General features: G+C 40.2%; 1 protein-coding gene across 1 annotated transcript in view; it reads right to left on the minus strand.

Moving 5' to 3' along the window:
- Nucleotides 1-1174: 1174 nt before the first annotated feature.
- LOC147430806 (uncharacterized) overlaps nucleotides 1175-24447 on the minus strand; it is a 28319-nt gene continuing 5046 nt past the window's right edge. Inside the window, exon 2 of the mRNA XM_086493367.1 lies at nucleotides 1175-2085. Within this exon, the coding sequence (XP_086349493.1) occupies nucleotides 2029-2085 (57 nt within the window). The 3' untranslated portion in view covers nucleotides 1175-2028. The remainder of the gene's footprint in view (nucleotides 2086-24447) is intronic.

Below are 24447 nucleotides of genomic sequence, written 5' to 3' on the forward strand. Positions count from 1 at the left end.
TGCTACAATACTAGTCGGCACAACAACATCCAACATAACATAGCTAGAATCAGTAGCTTCAGTTTCTATTGCTTGCACCTAGTATCCGACACAAAAGCGAAGAAAATGTAGCAAAGAGTAACCAACAACATCATTTTTAAATAGAGTAACTGGAGTCTTAATTCCACTTTCGACCAAAATAGCATAATCAATCCAACAAATACACAATAATACTCACAGTTTGTATCCCTTGCATCCAATATCCGCCACAAAAGCGAAGCAAACGTAAAAAAGATTAACCATTAGCATCATTTTTAAACACAGTAACTGGAGTTTTAATTCAAGTTTCGAACAAAGTAGCATAATCAATCCAACAAATACACAATAATACTCAATAATATTGTTCGACACTTTACAACAGCTGACCTTCTTTAAAGTCCATGCTCTCCGCGCCTATAGATTCATCGCTGCTCACATACCACTTCTCAGCACCGGGACCAAAAGGACCACCAACAGAGCGTTTAGAACCCATTGCAAAAAAAATATTACACACAACTCCTCAAGCTCTAAACTATGTATTCACATAAAAACAAAGGCATTTTTCCACTTATAAAGAGGTGATATACATATTCTTAAAGTCGGATCGATCAAGAATGTCAGATGCTTATCCATACAAAAAGAGCTACTCATTCATCCTAATGTCCGAATTCCCAAAGATACCTACACTACATATTGTGATAGCTCATTGAATGCATCTCAAAATTCCCCAAACTCTACCATCAGGTAGTACACAAAATGTCAATTTTTGAATGCATACAAAAGCCTTTTCCCAAATTCCCACTGCCACATCGTATCAGCATTGCTATTCTCATTGACTACATTCCAAAAGGCTCCAATCTATTTCTTTGCACTGTAGAAGAAATGTCAAATTGTGCATGCATACAAAAATAAAATTGATAGCATTGCCCAAATTCCCAATGCACACTATATCAATCTGATAATACTTTATTGTCTCATTTAATGCATACCATGGAAACTGAATACATCAGCATGACAATACTTCACTGGCTCATTTAATGCATACCAAAAGGTTAGAAACTTTGTGATTGCAATGTAGACGGCGATAGCAGACACCGACACAAGAACACACTGCACGAACACCAGCACACTTGCCTTCAACAGTTGGTCGACTAATTCACAAGACGACACTGCGACATTCACAGCTTTCCCAATTTTGCGCAAGTGACAATAGTCCATAAAACACCCGCAACAATGTTTCACAAATATCAATTTCACAAACATTTAACATTGCCTTTAGAATAGATTCGAAGAGGGAATTTTGGAAGAAGAGCAAAAACATAGGCATGGCAAAGTACGACAGAAATGGGAAAAATAAGTCTCGGCTTAACATCATGCCATTTTCAATTGCAAAACTGTCGGTTGAGGGAAGGGGGAAAGGAGGAATTCCACTTCAAAATAGAGAGGAATAGTGCAAAGCCCAGGAAAAACACTAATTTTCTAAATTTTTGTTTTTGCAACCTATGTGAGCAGTTGCTGTGCATGATAGCATGACAAATATGTTTAATGCACTCTGTGTGTGTGTGTGTGTGTGTGTGTGTGTGTGTGTGTGTGTGTGCACGCGCACCTACGGACAACATCATGATGTGCCTGCAAACCATAGCTTGAGGGGCAGATTGCCTAGCTTTGCATCATTGATGTGGTACCTACACACAACGTGAGATCATCACAAGTATCGACCTCGACCTGGGCCCTGTAGCCTCTGTAAATTGCATGATTGACTGCGTGGACAATCACCCACTCCTAGGCAGGTACGGTCGAACGCACGCGCGCACACACACACACACACACACACACACACACACACACACACACACACACACACACACACACACACACAAAACGATGCACTCACCCCGTACCTTTTTGTTGTAGTTGCTACGCCTGCAGTACCCGCATTTAAGGCATGCCGAATGTGGATGTGGTTGCCTCCATGCACCTGCTTACATTTGACGCACGTAGAGGCCTCCTCTAGTCCTGCATTCCGTGCCTATTTTCAATGCGATGTTGCACGCCATCGATAGGGACCTGGAAAGAGACCTAAAAGGTTTACAAAACCCTTCACTGCCACGCATCAAAAATCCATAGCTCTACAATGAAGGGCCAAAAAAATGCAATGATTATCCACCCACTTTCCTATGGCCTTCTGCAGGCCAAAAAAACATATATCTGTGTGTGTGTGTGTAAAATTTACTAAAATTATGCAAGGTGAAGCTCCACTTTAGCATTCTAAAACAATAGAATGCAAGAAAAGTAAAGACATGTCAGGATGTGGAATGAAAGGTAAGTCTCCATCATCGTGTACTGAAAACAATGAAAGTCTCCCTAACCCAACACAACACTAAGGGTTTCTTTTAGAAAGCCAAAAATGGTGTGATTGTTACCCAGAAGCTTCATCTTTTCCTACATTGAATTAAATGTTATTATAAAGATAAAACTTTGTGCTTATTATTTTAATGCCTCACATTGGCATCAATATGGAGACACCTTTTAAAAACACTAAAATGAAGATAAATCAATGTTGTATCTAATCCAATGGTGATAAAAACACTATAGTGCAAACAAAGGGATTTAATGTGATGGTGATTTTTTAATGGTGAGAGGTTTGCATACTCCATCACTTGTCAATTGCCTTCTTTATGCCAAAAATAAAACAAACTAGTGAAATAAATATTATGAATTCCTTAAATCAAAGGACCCTTTGTCAAGACGTTACATCATGGGATCAAACTCCTATGAATACACTTTTTAATCCAAAAAGTTTAATGCAACTTTAGAAAATATATACTATATATAATGGAGCTTAAAATTTTCAATGAAGAAGAGAGCCTCCATGTGCCACACTTGGTTCATTTCAAAGAAAGAATTTGGAAACATTTCATTTGAAATGAAAAACTGAAGGATAAGTACTTAGATGGTAGAAAATGAAAAGACTTTTTGACTGATGATGACCGATGGGGCAATGCAAAGTCAAAAGATTAGAACTCAATCTTGGCAATGTAAAGTCAAAAACTTATTACTCTATCTATATTTATAATATTTACAATTCTTGGGAAGGCCATGGAGTTTCACTTTAGTCTTCTTGAGCCTTGATGTTAAGACTTGTCTTGTCCATCAATCATTCTCAAAATCCTATTCTAATTCTATAATCCTACAAGGTACTTAGCAAGTACAATCTACTCCCAAGCTACCTCTACACAACAAAAGACGACACTCTTAAGCTATGCGGTTTTAAAGAGAAAGTTTAACTCTAGGTGATCCTAGAGGAAGTTAAAGGACAACTACACTAAACGCTCTTGTTTTTCCTAGTTTAGGTCTACTTGTCCCCAGCAACGGCGCCAAATGTGGATGGTTTCCTAACCTCACTCTTATCTTATTGCGAACATAGCGAGAACCACGAACATTAATGTCAATCCTTGGGACGAAGATGACTCGACTAGTGCATGGAGGCTAGAAGAGGGTGTCAATCTCTTGGAAAATAGTAGACAGCTCACATTTAACTCAAGCTACACTCAAATGACCTAAGTCATCAAAAGCTAGTCGCTAATCGGTAAGCAAACCATGATCGTTACAGCATCAAACGATATCCGAATGCTACGACACCTATAGAACAAGTATATAAGACCTAAGCACACATCCTTATGGTCTCAAATCTCACTTTTGATGAAGTGCAAAAAACACGATTATTAACAGCAGTGAGATTTTGACCTAGTCAATTTTGACCCAGTCAATTTTGACCCCGAATGTATCTAAATGCTTAGCAATGATGCCCCAATACCCCGCCTATGCTTACTTTGTGATTTCTTAGCTTAAATTCCTACTTATGATGAAATCAGGCCGCGGGTTGGCGACGCCAAAAGCTACAATTTACCATGATATGTTTACGTCAATGAGTAGATGTCTTACCCGTGGTTGCAACGCAATAGACAACACTGCAATGTGACAATGGACAAGAGAGATAGAAGCATGACAAGGAGACAAGTGAGCAGCGTAAACTCACACTGTGTATTTCCTATCCAAAAACTTGATAAGTTCTTTACAAAGTTGGCTTTTATACCTTAGCCAAGATTTAGAATGTGTAATGTCCTGGCGCCCAAGACCTTTGAGGCTCCATATTTTATTGTATCTGCAACCTAGGTACACTAACTAACCTATTCTTTACATCTTGAAACTCTTATTGAGCCCATGACACGTTACAATTATCACAATGGCTAAATAAATTGGGAAATTACAATACATGACCATTTTGGAAAAATGTGAAAAGTGTGTAACTCCAAATTTCACTGCTTCTTCATATTCATCTTCGATGTGCATTCATAAGGCTTCAATCTTTAGCAGCTCCTGTTAACTGATGTCGGATCAGCTAACAACATCCTCAATGAATGACCAAGTGATCCTGTCATAGGCCTTATCTAGATCTAGCTGTAGTAGGATACACTCTTGCTTAGTGGAAGCATCATATTCAATACTTACCATTGCTGCCAAACTATTATCATAGATGGACGTTCCCTTGATACAACCATGTTGGTGAAGTGTAAGGAATTTGTTCATGAGATGAGAAAGCCTGAGCGCTATGGTTTTAGCTAAAATTTTATAATAAGCAACTGACATCATCTTTATGGGATGCTTCAGATGGGAGTAGAAGACTTGTTTAAGCATAGGCTTTCTCTCTCTAGTGATCGACAATTTCTTCCTTCCTCTCTCCTAAAAGGGTGTCCCTCCAAAATGTGTTGATGATTCCCTCCCTCTCTCTCTCTACTATACCATCACTCACGTCTCTTCACTCCACCTTGCAAGTTGCTTCTCTTTCCTTAATGTCACTTTTCCCTCCCAAGAAGGTCCGTAGCATAAGTTTAAACTTCTTTTCCCTCCTCAAGCTTGTTAAATTCTCCTCAAGCTTGCTGCATTCTCCTCAAGCTGAATTTCTCCATTGCTCCATGAACCTCACAAGACACCTCTACCTAAAGATGAATATTTTTAGCAAATCCTTATGCTAGATATTCCCTCTTTCTTTCCTCAACAGGTTTCCTTCTTCTTCTTCTCCATTGAGCTCTCTAGAGTAGGTCTACTTCCCTCTCAAGCTTTGCACATTATCTTCCCCATTTAGCCAACTTGCAGGTGGAGCAGTATAGCAAGAAATGCCATTAACTATATTTGTGTACCATCAATAATCTTTCTCTTTATGGAGCCAAGAACATGGATGTGCATATATTAATCATAAGTGTTTGTGTGCAGGTTGTGCCACTATTCCCCATGGCATCATCTTACCTAGGAGTGTCATTAAATCCATTTCATGCAGCAATGTACAAGACAACAATGGATGTTGGGTGACAATGGAGTTCAAACAATTGAGCTGGGTGACAATGTAGCCCAACTCAAGAGGTGCACACAAGGTCTCAAGGAGACACATGTCTTTTTGAGCACACCATTGGAAGGGAAGAATCATGGAGTTCAAGAGAACCCAAGATGGAAAGCGGCTTGTAAAGGTGCAATATGTGTATTTTCTTTCACAACTAAAGCTAGAGACAACATTAGCTCCATTGAGGTTTTCTGCAAATTGTAATTTCACTCCTAGATCGTCTGTTTTGTATTTTTTCCATAAACGTTGCTTTGATGACTGTAAGATTTCCATTGCTTGTTCATGTTTGCAAATGTTTCTCCATTTGATTTTGTAGACTGGGAGCCAATAGAGTCCTTCACAAGAACTTTTGAGGCAATCAGCATTGACCCTCAAAAGTTGCTCTATGTTGGTAATCCATCCTCTGAGCGTTCCTCACGGGATATTTTTTTTTAAACCATACTTATGTCACGCCTAGGAGAAATGGGTATGGTAATATCTCTCCAGCTCACTCTCCAACCTTGCAGAGTTTGGAATGGCCTCGGTCAGATAGTGCCTTGATCGCAGCAACCAAGAGGAGAATCGTGGTAGATGTGCATGCATCAAAATGAAGTGCACCTATGGTTCCACAAAGAAACGACAACATGGTTTATGTCTCTTCATGTGTTTTTGTTAAATTTTTCAATTGCAGAGTGTTCATAGGACACCAACAATGTGCACTTGCAAAAAGGGAAGTGCGATCAACGACTTCCTTGTAGTTGGAGGGGAGACTAAGGTGGTCAACCACCAGGGAAATGGAATCAAATGCTCTGTAGTTGCTGAGAATGTGGTGTTTAGATACCATATCATGAAGCAAATATTTTCAATGGTTTTTTCCTACAGAAGATGCAAGCTTACGATGTGAGAATAGGAGGCACTAGACTCTGATGTTGCTGCTATAGAATCAGTTGATCTGCAAATATGCCTCCATGACAATGTAGTGCATGATATCTCAATGAATAGCGGGTGGTACCTCAATCATCTTCGCAAGTATCTTAATCTTATATATACCTTGCCCAAGCAATACCTCTTTGTGATCAACAAAAAAAATGTTTTTTCCAAAGAAGAGAAGAGTTTTCTGTGTGAGAATATTGCGTTTTTGTGATGTATTTTTGTGTAAAATCTTTAAACTGATGCATATTTTTCTCTTACTAATGCATATGGTGTTTTGAATCTCTTCTCTGTGCATGCTTGTTCATTCTCAGTTTGTTTAAGATTTCGATTTAAATGTACAATTTCTTTGATTTGGAGCATGAATGCTTTCAATGTTGGTGTCTTTCAATGACTTGTCGCGTGATTTTGTTAAAAAATGTAGTTTTAAGTTCATTTTTATTAATTTTAAAAAGTGACCTTGGGTATATAAGTGACTTTTTAGGTTTTAAACTTCATTTATCACTTTCACAAAACTCTAGCTCTAAGCTCTCTTTCCATCTTCTTCACAAATGAACTCATGGCAATGTCTTTTGATGCACTTCTTACACAACTAGAAAAACTAGGACTTGCAGATCGAGCACATGAATTAGTCAGTGTGTTCGAGGGGACAATCGACATGTAGGCCATGGACAACCTGCATGCAGTGGTATTCCAAATCTTTCTTGATTACATGGCGCAACACATGGAAGAATATGCCATAGTGTTCGAGGGATTCGACATGGTGTGGTTGCCAATGGATTTACTCAAACACCTCTATGGAGCCAACAAAACTTTCTCTTTTGCTTGTTGAGGTTAAAGGGCTCACTAAATGTGACAATAGGAAAGAGGATGAGGATGAACTCATAGACTTGGGCATGGGGTGCATAGGCACCCAATTCATTTCTTGGGACATGGTTCTGGTCTTTCTTGAGGGCATGGAGAAGGGAAAATAAAAGGAAAAGGCCAACCAAAAATTGCTTGTGATCATTGTGGAGGACTCAAATGAAGTTATCAAAGAGGTTGATGAGCAGACTGAAGCATCTAAGGCACTTTTCCTCTTGCAAGAGCCCATCTCCAATGAGGAGGAAGATTGGATGATAGAGGGAGATGAAGTGATGGAGCAAGTCCCTGACCTCCAAATTCTTAGTTTGCATGCAGCGGTGGTGGATGGTCAACACTATTGTTCCTTGACAACATTGCTAAAACACCAAGATTCAGAGAAGATGAGCCGCTCTTAGTGCTTGCTATATATGCATGCATGAAGGATCCCAATGGAAAGGAAGAGAAGGTCAAATTTCAAATTGACTTTGAAGACCAAAGTCTCCTAGCAAGCCTCTCTTTCCTCCCCAATGAAAACAAATAGAAGTTCATGGGGTGGCATGTACCCTTATGAAATTCAGATCATTGCCTCATTTTATGAAAGCATCCCAAAAAGCGCTTCCCATGCACATAAGGCACTGATTCCTATTGGTAGAGATGATTGCTCTAGCGTCGACCTTTCAAGAAAAACGCTTGAAGAGATGGATGAAGAAACTAAGGTAAACATTTTTTTAACTAAATTTTGATTGTCTATTGTTCCCTACAATAAGTGTTAAAGTCCTTTAAAATGTTTTACATATTGCATACCATGTTGATAAGTACACAATGCAAACCAGAGGTTCTCACAACATGTACATCGACAGGGATAGCTCCCTATGGTACTGCATTGAGTCACCTTGGGCCATCAATTCTTTGAGTTGCTTACACGAAGTTCTCCAAGCACGGTACTACGAAGCTGCTCAAGTGCAAAGCGTTAAGTGCCATCCTCACTGAAGATTCCCTCACGCTTAATGCTCACAAATGTATAGTGGTGGACAAGGAGAAACATTGTATGCCTTTATAGGTAAGAACCCTAGGTCAGTCCTCTCCCATTATGACTTAAGTCTAGGTCAAGGAGAGACAAACCCAAAAGAATATGAAAAATCCTTGGTCTCAGGTCAGTCATTTGCCCCATACCCACATATGTAATTTGCAAAAAAACTAATTAGCCATGATGTGTGAACATTCTGTACTTGTCTTTTTGTGTTCATATTGTCCAAATATTTCATTACCACAACGCATACATACTTTAAAAAATTTCAGCGGAGGTCTTTTGGAGGGCCTTTTGGTAGAGAGAGAAAAAAGAGCTCCTTCAATGAGAGAAGGGCCACCGTTACAAAGAAAAATAGGTTGATATTAACAAAAATCATTCAATATATATATATATTGTGAGAAGTGTATATAGTTCTTTACATATGTAGAGTAAGAAGTATATATATATATATATATATGTATATTTGTAAACCCATAAAAGAGAGAAGTAGCCCAAGGATGTACAGGCCATTTCACAAGAATTTAGAGTGCCCCTTGTGCGTCATTCGGCTAAAATCCCTTTATAATTATTATACAATGATATATATATATATATATATATATATATATATATATATATATATATATATATATAGTAAGAAGTATATATAGTTCTTTATATATATATATATATATAAACCCATAAAAGGAAGAAGTAACAAAACGGCGCGCAGAGGCCATTTCACAAAAAATTAGAGTGCCACTCGCACGCCGTTCTACTACAACCTCCTTTTAGAGATTTTTTGGTATTTTTTCCCTCTCCGGGTGTCAGAACAGGGCAAGTAGACAATCGATTTTTAGGTATTTGAGCTTTTTGAACACATTGGCGGTGGCCAAATCTTCAAATTATGACATTATTTGATAATTTTATAGGTTTTAAAATTTGAATGATGTAGAAAGCCATATTGAATGAGCGGCGCCGACCTCGTGAAAAAGACAATCACACTTAATGAAAAAGTGACTGTTTTCAAAAAATGCAAGAAAGTTAGGTTCACTTTTCAAAGAACCAAATTGTCTTTTTGGGCATCCTCAATAAGTGCAAAGGCATTTTAAGAAGATTTTCTAGAGAGAGAAATAGAATTTCTTAGAAGGACCTCTAAATGACCTCCGAAATCTTCTAATTTGAAACTGCCACCAACTAAGCACCTGGTGGTCGAGGAGACACCGCCGATAAATTTTTTACAAAGTCGAACAACAGGGGTAGCGTATGGATGTGCAGGATGCACACAGTACATGATGGTGCTCGACGGGGTTTGACAGTGAGAAAAAACCCCCTTTGTGTCGTCAGACAAACCCCGTCGAGCACCGCCGTGTGCATGGCACGCATGGGAATTTTTTACACCATCGGACCCCGCTAGGCATTGCCATGAGTCGTGGGCATCTAATTGCTTGGTTTCATAAAACATTCATTGACGGTGCCCCCCGGCTGTTGGGTGTTTGATTGGTGGAGGTGAGTTTAAATTTAAAACTTGAGAAATTCAAATACTAAAAGAATACAATGTACATAATCAATTGTTACAATTTCATCGAATGGTAGAAATTTGACTCACTGATATTATATAAAAAGAGTACAAATCTCATAAACAGAGGTTACATGGGACAAACTAATTCTTATGCATGCACCATACAAGAACTAATTCTTAGAGCTAAATCCAGATATTTTAGGATAAATCACTTTGCATGCACCATGCATGAAACGCCATCTTGGAACATCTGCACCAAAATGTCCTCGATGGCATCCTGTAGAGCCAATAAAGATGTGTGTTGTACACGAAATCATTATATTAATCCATTATCTCTCTCGGTTGCTTTTGGTATGATCAACTCAGTGCTCTTTTAATACTTTCGGATCTCCCGCAAAGTAGTTGTGTCTGGCTTCCACCTCCGTTTCTTCTGTGTTGTTGGTGGTGGTGGAGGAGCCGTCTGCCTAGCCCATTAAGAAGGGTCACTTTTGTACCTTTTTTCTCCTCTCCTCTTGGGGCCGTTGCCCTTCGAGTGTGAGGTTGTCCTTTTTCTTCTTTGCACATTGTTTTGCTCTTTGAGAAAATTTTGAAGGCCTAGAGCTCCCAACTTTCTCTTGTTGGGGGGCTTGAGATTTGTCCTCTGCCACTTTCCTCTCTTCCTTTCCCCGTGCTTGTAAATTAGCCAAGTGGGATCTCTCGAGATCAGCTCTCTACCACTCCTCTTTCTCCCTCTGTCTTCTCTTTTCTTCTTGCATTCTTTGTGCTTCTTTCTCAACTACCTCTTTCTTTTGCATCTCTTCATTTCTCTTTCGTCTCTTGGCTTCTCATGCTTCAAAAACAGGGTCACATGGTATTACTTTGATCACCCTTTGTTCGAATCGCAACCTAAATTTATGCAGTGTAGATGCAGGCAAGGGCTGCTCATTTAGTAGCGAACCCTAGTATTCTTCTTCACTTGGTCTTGTTTCTTGTGTGGCTTTGTTTAGAGATGAGATTGGTGGAGGATTCGACAGAGGTGTGAGGTTGGCATGAGTCATGATTAGAGATCATGTCATAATAATCAATATCTAATTCTCCTAAATGATTTTCTCATATTAAACTGATCATTTAATGTGGGGAAGTGCCAGGGGAGAAAAAGCTAGAATATTGGTTAAGCTAGCAGACCGGCCACAGTAGGGATCCAAAGGAGGGAAAATAGGGATCCAAAGGGGGGGCCATCTGCAAAAGAGCCATGTGCAACAATGCGCTAAAAAGACCCTAAGGTTCAGCCCATTAAGACTTCCAAAATGCTAAGGTTCCAAAATTCAAAGGTTGTGTCCAAAGGTCAACCCTAGGGAAAATTGGATGCTTTGTGTGTGCCCTAAAAGTCTTTGCACATCCCTACATGGGAGGGGGCGAGCCCTAAAGGCAGGGGATGAGAGAGAAAGCCACACACACACACACACACACACAGGCTCCCTTTACACAAAGGGAATGAGGGACACATGTCAGCTCCCTAGGCCAGATGCCCACAAGGTGTGCCCAATTTCTATTGGATGACCCTTGAAGTGGACCAATGAGAATTAAGCTAGAGTAAATCTAGTTTAATTAATTTAAAAACATTTAATAAAAGAAACCAATGAGATTTAAGTCTCCTAGAAGACTATTGGGCAGTCTCCCAAGGGGTCCAATGAGCATTCAGGAGCCCCATGGCTTGCCTGATTCCTATTGGCCAGGAGGCAAAGGGGTCCAATGAGAGTTTAGTTTAATTATTTAATTACCTAAAGCTCTCACAAAAGGGGAAAGGGGGACACATGTCAGAAGGCTATCACTTATGCTGCTTAATTGTAATTGGCTTGACTTGGGGAGGGCCAATGAGGCTTCAGCAAGAGCAATTAGCAAGAGGGCTCGCCCAAGAGAGAGAGAGGGGGCTGATTTTTGCAAGGCATTATCACACACACACTCACACAAGCTCAGGTGTGAAGAAAGAGAAGACTATCTCTTCCCAAGCTTTAATGGAGAACTCATCACCTACTCCAAGCTTGTGAGATAGAAGCCTACGTCAACACTCTCTTGGCATGTGGATGCAAATCCAACCAAGAGCCAAGCTTCAATGCATGATCATCTCCTCTACCAAGCTAATTACTAAGCTAAGCTATGCTACATATGAGTGATTATGTGAGGAGATGTACATCTTTCTCATAAGATACTCCTTCTTCCTCTTAATCTACTCTCATACCCTGCTAGCTCTCACCATCTGCGAAGGTGTGTGAGGTCTTGGGTCTGAGAACGGGGATAATTCAAGTTATGTTTGTTAAAGTGTTTTGCTTAGTGCATGAAGTTTCCATCTTCATTGCACTAGCTAGTCTTGAAGGAACACAAAGAATTGTATTGTACAATGTCTCTCTTGATGGGAGAAACCATAATACAAAGCCTTTTGGAGGGGGGACCGGCTCCATGAAAATCCGCTCCTCAACTGTTGTCAATAGCTTAATTGCTCTCTCTTTTGAAAGTATTGTCGATGCTATCTAACTAGGTGTTATGATTTTTGTTGCTCTCTCCACCCAAGCACTCTTGTAATTCTCATTAGGAATCTATTCTAATGAAATGCCCACTATGTTCATGCTAATTTCCGCTACACATAAGTTATTAGGCCATTAAATGTTACAGATCACCAAAAATCTATTGCATTAAGGTTTGATCATTTGGATTCAAAGGTTGGGGAGGATTTTGGGCATCTGGAGTGGATTGTAGTGTTGGTTATTCATATGTGATTGAGAATGTGGATTTGAAGTTGTAGATACTACATGATTTGTTGGCTGCGGATTCTCTATGGTGTGAGTGGTGGTGGTGACATTGATGTGCGTAGTGGTCTGCTCTTGCGTATTGTCCATGTGGTGCAAGATATGAGTGCGTGCTTGTTTGGGCTTGAGAGAATCTTCTAGGATGTGCAAACAAGAAATCAACTTCAAGCTGTGAGTTTTGAATTATATAGTACTTAAAGTTAAAATAAATAAATAAAAACTTAATAAAACTAATAAAAATCAGAAAAAACTCCAAAATAGATAAAACTTGACCCACGGGACCACTAACTGGGGCGTCAAAAAATCACTTGTCATTATAATGCATGTTTACAATAGAAATGGTTAGTGTAAGAAATTTTTATTTTTTCACCCACCGCCTGCCATTTCGTCACCTTGTCTCCAACCATCGTCGGAATCAATCTTTTGCATTCGAAGCATGATGTGATTGTGATCGCCTCATGCCAACTGCTTTCCCTGTTCTGCATTTTAAACTTCTTTACACTCTAGTTTTCTTCCTCTCTCCCCCCGCTAAAAATTTGTAGAACCAATTGAACATCTCGTGTAAGGCATGGCTCCTTTTCCTTCCACCTTCATGACGTGTATTTTTGAAATACACTGCTTTTGCTTGATAGTGTGAGTGCTCCACCCCTAGGATACTCCAGATACCCAATGAACCATAGGTGTTGAGAAAAAAATTCACTATGCACAAAAAGAATGTGCTGAAAAAAAACAAACTTTAGTTCAAACACAGATGCATTTTGACTATAGAGACCAAGTGTTCAACCCACCATGTAATTTGTTATGTGTGTCTCCGCAAGGCATCCACCATTTGAATTAAGAAACTATTGATTACAAAATTTAAGGTGGATTTTTCATCACAAATTAGCTTTTCCTTTTCAAGAAGACAAAAAATATCATCAACAGACTGCCACATGCGAGCATGCTTAATTCCTACGGTTGCTTCGTTACTATGTAGGTGGTAATGTCACATACATTTTTTCACAACTGAAATGATCATGTGTACTTCCAAATGCCTTCTTGTTCTTTGATAGCTCAATTGCACCACCATGTAGACAAACACTCAATATAATAGCCCTGTGTTCTCTTATACACTCTTCCCTTCTTTCTGTAGGCTCCATATTCCAAGCATAATTAATATGGAGCATTAGCGACTTGTCAAGAATTCATAGACGTGCATGAAAGGTGCACACGTGCTGTTAGCGGGTACGCCGCGACGGACGATGGAGCACAGCGAGAACACAGACCAACAAACTGTCAATCCGAGGACGTAGCTGACCCGACTAGGGCATGGAGGCAATCTCTGGGTTGTCAACCCTGAGCTAGACACGAACAACACTCTACAATCACTAATCCTACCACAGCACTACCATAAAGCAAAGAAACAGACAACGCATCCTACGAAACACTACAAGCTCGAAACAGTCTCAAATCATATCGGAATGACTCGAAATCGGAGGGTAAGACTCACAAGGACATATCCTATATGGCCAAACACCTAAACCCTAAAAACCATAACTGTAAGACCTCTAATCGTTGTCGTGATAGACTCAAAACAGCAATTTTCAAAGTGTCCGAAACTGATCTACAAAGACATCAACATGAAGAGCTTCTCGCCCTGATTCTAACGACTACTCGATCATTCAGAACGAATGTCGTTTGAGGTACTTACGACCAAATATAGCTCGTAGCAGGCGGGCTCGCGATGTGGTCCTCGGCTTGCATTGCTTGCGTCGACGTGAAGAGCTCCTCGATGCTAACACGCTCCTACTCTCATATCTGCAATGTGATTAGTGTGCGCGACGGTGTGTGTGCGTGAAGCTCACTACTGTGTGCTGCAAAACCCACGACTATATATTAATTGAGATAACGTAATGTGTTTTTTACAAAGCCTTAGGTTTTAGCTTATATACAAAGCCTTCAAACCTAATGTCCGGCCAAATGACCTGAATTGTCTCTAGGCTTCTACATAGCTTAATTACAAGAAATTGAGTTGGCTTTACTCATTACACAAGCATCTGTGGCCAAAATGCAAGTGCCGATTTAAAATATGAGGTTCCCGTAAACATTACAAAAGTGGCCGTAATGGCTCAAAATAATAATAACGGGATATTCAATGACGTCCATGAACTCGTATCTTCATGTTGCAGCATCCATCTTCATCTTCATTACTTCATCACCATCTTCATGTGGAATCTTTAGAATCTTTGAGGAATCTTTATGGAATCTTTGTGGAAACGTTGTTGAAAGGGCATCCTTTCAACACTCTCCCCCTCCGAATTCTTGTCGTCCCCGACAAGACCCTATGCCTTTGCTGGCCTTGACGAGTTCTTGATGTCCTGGTGTTGGTTGAAGTTGTTGTGGCAGCCTCTTCTGTAGTTGGTTGCTTTGCGTGATGTTAAAGCTGCCTTGAAGTTGTACCTGTAGTGTATCTGAAGCTTGGAACTCTCCCCCTCCTATTGGTTGTTGTATCTTGAATTGCATGAGGTTGTATCGACTTGTTGGTGCAGCAGTTCGTTGTCATTGTAGCTCGAGTTTGCTTTTCCTGTGGTTGTTATTTGGAATTCGTACCTGTAAGTTGACTTGAAGCTTTGTCAAGCTGTTATTTGGCCTCTCCCTTTTGACTTGGGGATATCGTGGTTCTTCTTGTTTTTGTTGTTATAAAAAATAAAAGAGTAAAAGTAAAATGTAGCGTATATACAAAATGAAGGTCTTGGATACCTAGATAAGACTAAAGGGAAAAACCCAGTGGGAAAAAATGTCTTTAGTCATAATTAAATGCGAGGCTATACGTACTTAGGTTCTGATGTTATAGAGTTATGCTGAGTTAAAGTACATATGGCCATATGGCTACTAGTATGGGCTTGATGTACATGGATAAGTGTTAGTAGCTTGAAGTCAGAGTCATTGTTGTTGAGCAAAGACTCATAAAACCTATTTCCGCTTGGTCATCGTCATTTGTTTGTGTAAGTGCATGGATGGAATAAAAAAGAGTGCCTAATGCATATGTCCAATGATGGGACATCTATATGCTTGCACAGAGTTATGTATGTTAAACACGATGCGGTGCGAGAGAAGAGTATTAATGGGTTCTTCATGGAGTTATTGTAGCGAGCAAAACATATAGCATGAGTGCTTCAAAAGCATTCACTACTCACAAGAAGGGTTTTTGCTGTCGAGGTTTCTCCACTCTTCCTCACTGTGTCAAGTGCGTGAGTGTGTTTTTTTTTTTTGGACCACTCCGCCTTCTCCACCTTATATATTATATGGACTTTGACTCTTATGCTCACCTCTTCCAGCATGACCGACATGACTTTATGTATGCTCAACTCTCCAGCTTGAGCTTATACCTATTAGCTAGACTCATAGACCACAGAAAAATATTAACTTGAAGCTTGGGTCTGACACTTCGCTCATTTAGTGGCTTAGCTGCCCGACTCTAGACTCTTATGCCATGTAAGTTTAATGGCGACTTGGACTTACCTGATCGCGGCCTGAAATCCAATTCCATATGCTTTTGATGTTTAGGCCTTTCTCGTTAGTTTATGTTTGAGATGCCATGTTGTCCAATGCATTCGCATATATCTGCTCTTCATTCCTTGGTAGCAAATTGTGGTCACTTGATGAGACATGTATTGATGTTGAAGCAATGGTTGATGAAGTCTTCTTCTTCCAGATAGTGTTCTTCAAAACTCTGACCTCCGCATTTACCGTTGCTTTCTTTTTGTTGTTAAGAGGCTGTAAAGGAGTTGTGTATCTTTCTTGTTGTTGAGCCTCACTCGTGGATTTTGGAACCCACATTGTTCTTGGGCCTGGTGTGATGTCCTTTGCCACTTGCCTTGTTTCTTCTTTGACTTGATGGTACCTTTTCTTTAATTTCCAAATATGGCTGTTACTTTTGTAAAAGCCATGCTCTTGTAGTAATTGATGAGGGATCCATCTATAGGTTGTAGTACTCTTGGGTGTAGCGGGTGGTTGCTCTTGATTTCTTGATGTTTCTTTCTTTTCGTGGGTGATTCCTTGATAAGCTACTACCTTAGGTAACTAGATTTGAAAGTTACCCTCATAGAATCCTTGTGCTTCGAGTAACTCGACTGGAATGAATCTTTGGACTTGCTTGGAGGTGATCTTCACTTGACTTTGTTGGGTAGTCTGGTAGAATTCTGATTTCATTACCCAGACTTGTCGTATGGTTTGTCCAGTGGAAGACCTTCTCTTTTGCTTTTTGTACCTGTCCTTTCTCTTGGTTGAGTTATGTGATTGACGTTGACGGCTTTGTTGATTCCTGACTGAGTGGTTGTCATGGGATGGATATCGCCAGGCTGTCATCTTGGGCTTGTTGACCCAAACATCTGAATTTCCTTTCTTGTAGCCTTGTGCAATAATTGACTCGCTTGATGTGATCCATCCTGTTACCTTTGCTTGTTGAGGTTGTTCCTGTGATTGTATCCAAATTGGATCATTAACTTTAATATGTGCCTTGGATACTAGCACTTGGTTGACCTATTTTGACTTCCTTTGGAGACTTTCGGGTGATGGAAACTTTGGTTGATAGACTTTTTGCTTGGGTTTCCATTGTTTTGTTGATGGTTTGGCTTTTGATGTAGAGGCTTTGTCTTGCACTTGCATTCGCTGGGCTAGAGACTGTGGGCTTCCTTTAGATTTGTCTTTTTCAATAGCCAAGAATCTTTGAACTGTTGTAGGCTTGACCTCTGTTGCCACTTGATAGCTTGTCGTGATGACCATTGTTGAAGATTCAGGCTCGTTTTCAAAGACTTGTGCCCATGGCTTGGACAAAATCAAGTGTGTTCCCATTTGTCGAGAATCTACCACCAAGAATTTTTCTTTGACATTCTGTGAGTGTAGTTGGAGAGTAGCTTCTGCAATCCCCATACTTATAACAGCTACTTCATGTGAGAGATTTACCTTTATCTGAATATCATAAAGCTTTGGCTTACCTAGAAGTAACCACATGCCATATGACATGACATTAGTCGTGGAATTTGTATTAATTTTTGCCATAAAATTCATCTTGACTCCGTCTTGTGCACTTAGCAAAAAGTTGATCTTCTTTGGTATTAGATTGCAAGTGTTCTCTTGAGTGACTTGAGCAATCTTTCGCCTGGACTCCTTGTCGTCTTCTTCTTCATTGTTCACACTTGTGACTTCGTCTGTGTGTTCTACCTCCAGCTTGACCACCATTTCCTCTGATATGTCTTTTTGAGAGACAAAATCAGCATTTGGTTCCTGTAGAGTCATAGGCTCTTCTTCCTCGACTTCAGCTGTTGAAATGTCACCAATAGTGTCTGAACTTACTGTCACTTGCTGTACCTCTTCTTTGATTGATTCCAAGTATTCATATTGCTCGTTTGTAGGCGCTGGACCTGAAGCATCTTCTTTGGATCTTAGCCCTCCTTCCTGCAACTTTGCTTCGTTGACTTGTGGCTCCTCCTTTGTACTATGCATTCGAGTTGGACAGTTTGTAATGAAGTGTGTTATCGCACACTGATCGCAAAGAGCACCTATTTCTATATGACCAATATTCGGGCTAGGTATCTGGTTTTGTTTTTTCCCCATAGTTGATAACCCTGTTTCGAACTCATACTCAGATTCGTCATCTGTCTCACCCATAACCCTTAGCATGTAGTAGGGGACTATGTCATACCCATTCTCATCGCAAAATTTTGTTGGTGTGGTCTCATTAACACAGGCATCCAAAGTAGCCAATATCTGAGTCCACTCTAGCGGTTCTAATGCCTCTTCCGGAAAAGGTTCTCTTATGTAAGCATCATCTTCTAAGACCCTCTCTAAGGAATTCTCATTTCTCCCAAAGTCACTACACTCCAATGCTCCGCACATCCAGATTTCTTTCTTTTTGCCTATCCACGGATGGTCTGTTGATCCACTTTGTGTTGCAGAATCAAAATCTTCCACGGGCGTTCTAGTTACATCTTGGTAACTATGATTTCTCATATTTACATGTGTTGTGGTTTCAGCATATCTCAAGTATAGATAATCATAACCCCAATCTTGTACCATCTTGAGTTGCCTCATGAATGGTCTTCCAAGGATGATTTCATAGTTATTTTTCTTGCCAAAGTCAACTATGGCAAAAGTATGCGCATACTCTATACCACAAGAAGACACCACTATCGCTTCTAGCAATCCCATGGGTCTTTCCACATGCCCATCCGCTAACTTTAATTTTATGCTGGTTGTTCTAAAGGCGGGCCTACCCCATTTCTCCCATATTCATTTTGTTGCTATGGCAATTCTTGCTCCGCTGTCAAGTATAGCTTTCGTTTCAATCCCATTGTATTCGACAGGCAAAGTGGCATTACCATCTTCTCCTTCATACTACTCTCCTACTTTGTTCAGAGGTACCGGTCTTACATTGGATCTAGGCTTCTCGATCCCATCTAGCTCTTTTTCCAAGAACCTTAACGGGCTTTTGATCCCAATTTTTTCCAAGCATTTTCCTATATCCGTCCACATACTTGGCCTGATTTTCAAAAGTTCTGCCAACGTAATTGTGCACTTCACTGGCGCGGATAGCAAGTCACTCAAAATTTTTGTGTCCAATTCTTTTGTCCCCCCTAGCCTGTGTGATGGAACTCTCACAATCTCAGACTTTGCCTCAAAATCTCCCATGTACTGTGGCAAAGTTCTTAACGATGCAGGTCTATTGTCTTCGGAGGCTACCGATCCTACATCACCATAATATGACCTCGCATCAACACTCATTTGTGGTCTATCTAATGTGATTTCAGGAAATGGTGCTGGTCCAGCATCCTCTTCTCTTTTTTGGGCATCTCGGACAGCCTTCCATAACTCCTCTGGCCACTGCTCCTCAACTATAGGAACATAACGTGGGAAATCCCTCATTGATTCATCTGTTGTATTTTGGACTACCCTCGAGTCTTGCGACCTTGGCAGTGGTTCTTCCCTATGATCCACCTCTTCTCTAGGCAATTCGTCTACTTTAATGCTCTCATCTTTGTGCACTAGGGTGACTATCCTATCCTTCAATTCTGGTGGAGGTGGTTCTAGCAATGCTTGAGCAGTTTCAATGAGCTGCTCACACATTTCTAGCCTCTGCTTCTCTAGTTTAGGATAAGGATAAGTCATCCATCTTTGTTCTAAGGTCTGTCTATTTGCCAATCTAGCCTCATAAGCCTGTAAAATCACGTCTAAAGGCTCATTCACTTTGTCCACTAGGAGAGATCCTCCTGAACTAGCACTCTTGGGTGCTTCAGCTAGTTTAAGGGTTTCAACTTCCCTTTGCTATGTCTGTTGCTCTTGAGTTGTTTCCAACTCAGCTGTAACAGCATTTTCTTCTCCTTTCTCCCTTTCTAGTCTCACTTTCATTCTAGTCCTCCTTGCTCGTCTAGAGTTTCTACGGCTTTTGGAACTCTTACTAGTCTCTCCATCTGTAGGCTTCTGCTCTTGCACTTTTGCTTGTGCTCTTGTGACAACGTTTACTGGAGCAACTTGCTTAATTGCATCTTCTTGTTGTTTAAGCACTTGTTCTTTTGCAATTGTTTCTTGCTCTGTTGTTGTCGTCGTCTCTCCTTTTGTTGCGGCTCGTTCTTTCTCTGATTTGATGGTAGAAGGAAACGTAACACGTGGTTGCATCTTACCTTTCTTTCTTGGATTCTTAGGACAATCCAAAATCATATGTGTGATTGCACACTCATTACAATATACATTTATCATGATATCATGGTGTGGACAATCCTTAATCAAGTGATCACTACTACCACATTTGTCACATGGACGTATTGGTTGTTGTGGCAATACTTGATATTGACCTTGAAGTGGCCCCTGATCTACCACATATCTTTCTATTTGAAGCTCATGACTCACACATGCATTTCTAGCAGCTATGGGTCTTTCACTTAAGAACACTTGTTCCGCTACAGGATGATATCTAGGCGGTTGAGACATAACATGCTCAAACCCTGGTGGAGTCTTAGCACTAGGTTGGTAACCTAACAGGACATAAAAGTGTCCTTTCAGGGTTTTGAAAAAAACCTCCAAAACCATAGTAGATCCACTCATTTTGTAAAATCCCTTCATAAGGTTATAGTTCAAGGCCTACTACACATGGAAAAAATAAGAAACTTGTAAAATTTCTCATCTTTTGGTGACACCAAGCCTCCAAAGTTGATGGACCAGTACATTTTCATCAAAACAGTCATTTCTTACGTTTTGTTGCATAAAAATAAGATTAAGGATTTTTGTAGGACTTGAGATAAATTCCCTAGTTAACTTCAATGGGTTGGTGATCAGAACATATGATTGCTTCTCACTCACTATTTTTTGTTTTGCCAAAAGAAATAGGTACAAAAAAGTTGAATTTTTACCATTCTGCAAACCTATCATCAAAGTTTCTATAGCCACGCTCAATACAAATAATATATGGATGTTTTCTTAGTTCCCTATTGTCCTTTAGGTTCATAAGGAGCCATGGAGCATGTCAAAAGAATAATACATCTCTTACCAAGGGGAATCTTGGGGACAAAGATGGAGTGCTAAATACAGCAAACATGAAAAAACTGGGTTCAACATTATGAGTTGTAGAATCCCATAGAAACTATTCAATATCTAGCCAAATTTGATCCTTATGACTAGATATGGTTACTACCTACAAAATGCATGTAGTTATCACAAGAAACTAACAATATTGAAAAAGCTATACTTGATATACAAAATGTTTCGTTTTCTTCTATAATTGAAAAAATCAACCATCGTTGCCTACTATGCAAAATAGGGTATAAGGTGCCCCAAAACTCAAGGAATATTAGCTTTATGTTACAATATGAGACATAGAAAATCAAAATTGCATTTGGATATCATGAAAGCCACCAAAAAAAACATAGAAGAGCTAAAATTGGCTGAAAAATAGGATTTGACAATTTTTGTAATTTGGTCATAACTTACAACTTTAACATTTATTTCTCCCTAGAAGCATCAGGACATGTTGAGTACTACTAAAGATAGTTCTCTAGAATTATAGACCTCACAAACATGAATTCTAGAGTGCTATAGTTGCAAAAAGTTGAAAAAAGCCTAAAACAGGACCCGTTTTTTCACACAGTTTAGGTTCTGAAATGTTGTGCAAGGACAAGGTTAAAGATGGAATTGATATTCCAAAAAAATGTCGAATTTTTTTCAGCTCATGAGACAACTTTCTAGACAGATAGCACCTCAAAATCCATTTTGAAACTCTTGACATAATTCAAGGAAAATGGTCACTTAACAGGACATAAAAGTGTCCCTTTACCAACCTAGTGTTACGTCTATAGTCAGGACAATGTTGCGTCGGATGGTCCCCTCCACATGTCATGCATCTTTGTTGTTGAGGAATTCTATAGGCTGGTACTCTGTCAGAGTGGTTGATGCGTTGCATCACATTCTCTATGCTTTGCTCCTCAACATTTATTTGGTTTTGTCCTAGATTCCCTCTTTGATCCTCAAGATCAGCGGTTTTCTTTTTCTCACTCACATCATTCATCTTCTTCTGACCATCTTCATAGAATTTGCAATTGTCAACTAGGTCAACTGCCGCTTTGGTCACTTCCTCTAAGGTTTGGTATCTTTTCATGTATAGGTCCTTTTGGAGATTCTCATTCCTAAGCCCTCTGATGAAGCATAGGATCTGACGTTCTGGCGTGGGTAACTCTTGGGTAGGACATCTAGCAACATATTGCTTGAAACGCGGTATTGCATGTCGCAATGTTTCTGTTTCGCCTTGTTTAAATTCCTGAATCTTAGGAAGGGTGTTATGTTTTATGCCCCTCTTGGTGAATTCTTGAACAAATTCATCCAACATTTTCTCAATGGTTGTGAACTCTCTCCGGTTCAATAGTTCAAACCATGCTTGTGCATTGTCCTCCAATGTAAGTCCAAAACCCTCATACTGCGTGTGGAATTCCTCTACTCGTTCTGCTCGTAGGACTTGCTTGAAAGCCGAGACATGGGCGTATGGGTCTCCTATGCCATTGTACTTTCTATTTACCCATTTTCTTAGCTGAGATGGTCTTATACTTTGGGGTGCAAAGTATGGAACCATACTCCTCTCTGGTATCGTTTCATCTCTCGTTATCGCTAGGAGGAAATCCAGGTCGTGGTCCTCTCTTTGGAATTCTCTTAGAGGTTCCTGTGTTTGGTGGATGTATCTGAGGTCCTTCATTGACCAAATATCCACTCATCTCTAATTTGGTTCGCGGATTTGTGCTTTCTACAGCTCTATATTCTCGTCCATACTTGTCAACAAATAAAGATGTCCATTGTCGGTTGGCCTCGTATGTATAGACATATAAGAGCTTGTATTCTGTCAGCTTATCCGGGTAAGGCTCTAAGCAACTGTAAAGATTGAATTGATTTCCATTAATATACCTATATAGTCCTTCACTTTCATGGTTATACGTCCAAAATCTCTCCACAAAATTGGTCTTTATGTATTGTAGGTTTGGAAGATCTATTCTGGGCGGGTGCTCATCTATCCCTGCAATCCATGTGCTTGTATAAGCTGAGTCTGAGTCTGAGTCTGATGTAGACATGACTTCTAGGCTTAATATATCTAGCTTGCTGTAGTAATACCTCTCTCAGTGTGTTCAAGTGTTTTGGTCAGGGAAAATCCAAAACTATGTCCAAAACCATGAGCATTTTCTCACAATTCTCTCAAAATTGTCGGTTTTAGACACCCCTGACTTCCGGATGCATTTTGAGGCCTTAAACAGCGTTTTTTTGAAAACTGATCAAAATGTAAGATAAAAACGTAAAAAAGCGTGCGAAACGACTCCAAGTATAGAGAAACAAAACAGGGTAGGCAAGATTGGGACGTTGAAGAACCTTAGAGTAGATAAGGATACACGGGGAGGTCAAGGGGTGATTAGGGTGAAAAAAGTGTGGGACCCCAAATGCGTTTCATTCATATTGAGCTCATCAGTGGTGTGGGTTTTCATATACAAATGAAGGAGGTGAATGGGGATTTATAGAGGGGCAGCTTGAGGTGGATTTTGGGGGGAAAAAACAAGGGAGTTAATGGTAGTGTACAAATGTACATAGGGAAAGAGTTAGGGTGGAAGAGTTAGGGACAAGTGAGTTAATGGTAGTGTACAAAAGTACCAAGGGCAAGAGTTAGGGTAGACAAGTTGTACCCAATAGAGTTATGTATTTTGAAGCTGATGGTGATTTGATAACCAAGTTAGTGGGGAGATAGGGTGGTGAACAGAAGAGGTCCAGCTTTAGGGGAAAATAGGGGGGAGGAGGGTGGCATCCATTTTATATTTTTATGGAGCTAGTAGACCAATTTATATTTTTCATGGGGCTAGTAGATCAAAGGTGTATTGGTAGGCGGAGTTTGGCTTATGATTTAACAAGGGGTGTAGAGAGAGAGGTATTAGTGGGGTTTAGTTAACTGAGGTAGGGCCCCCAATATAGGGGAGAGAAGAGTGGTGTTACGGGGGGGGGGGGGGGGGGGGGGAAGAAGGTAAAATAATGGAAGTAAAGAGCGCCTGAGGGGGGAAGGTGTGAACAAGATAAGGGATAAGGGATAAAATAGAAGGGCCCAACTACTAAAGTCCACTTCTTAAAGGGTAGGGGTATCCAAACAATGGATATTTCCAAATATTTATTTGTAAAGGTGTGTGGCAACCTAAAAAGGAAAACGAGTAGCCCATACAAAGTTTTATGCGAGTCTTTCGGGGTGGTGTAAGGTATGTACAAGTAGGCTATGGAGGTTGGGCCCAGAGGTCTAGCAGATGGTGGGTCTAGGTAGAAGCAAGAGTGAGGGTTGTATTGGCAAGCCGAAGCGATAGGGTTGCTGATACAAAGGGAGGGCGATAGCCTTCTTGTGGAAGGAGTGAAAGGTAACTTGAAGGTTATGGGGGGTGGTTTTTTAAATGGAAGTGTGGGCTCCATGAGGGAGGTGCGATTCTGA

Source organism: Adiantum capillus-veneris, chromosome 21 (assembly GCF_014529385.1).
Source record: "Adiantum capillus-veneris isolate H3 chromosome 21, ASM1452938v2, whole genome shotgun sequence".
Classification (NCBI taxonomy): domain Eukaryota; kingdom Viridiplantae; phylum Streptophyta; class Polypodiopsida; order Polypodiales; family Pteridaceae; genus Adiantum; species Adiantum capillus-veneris.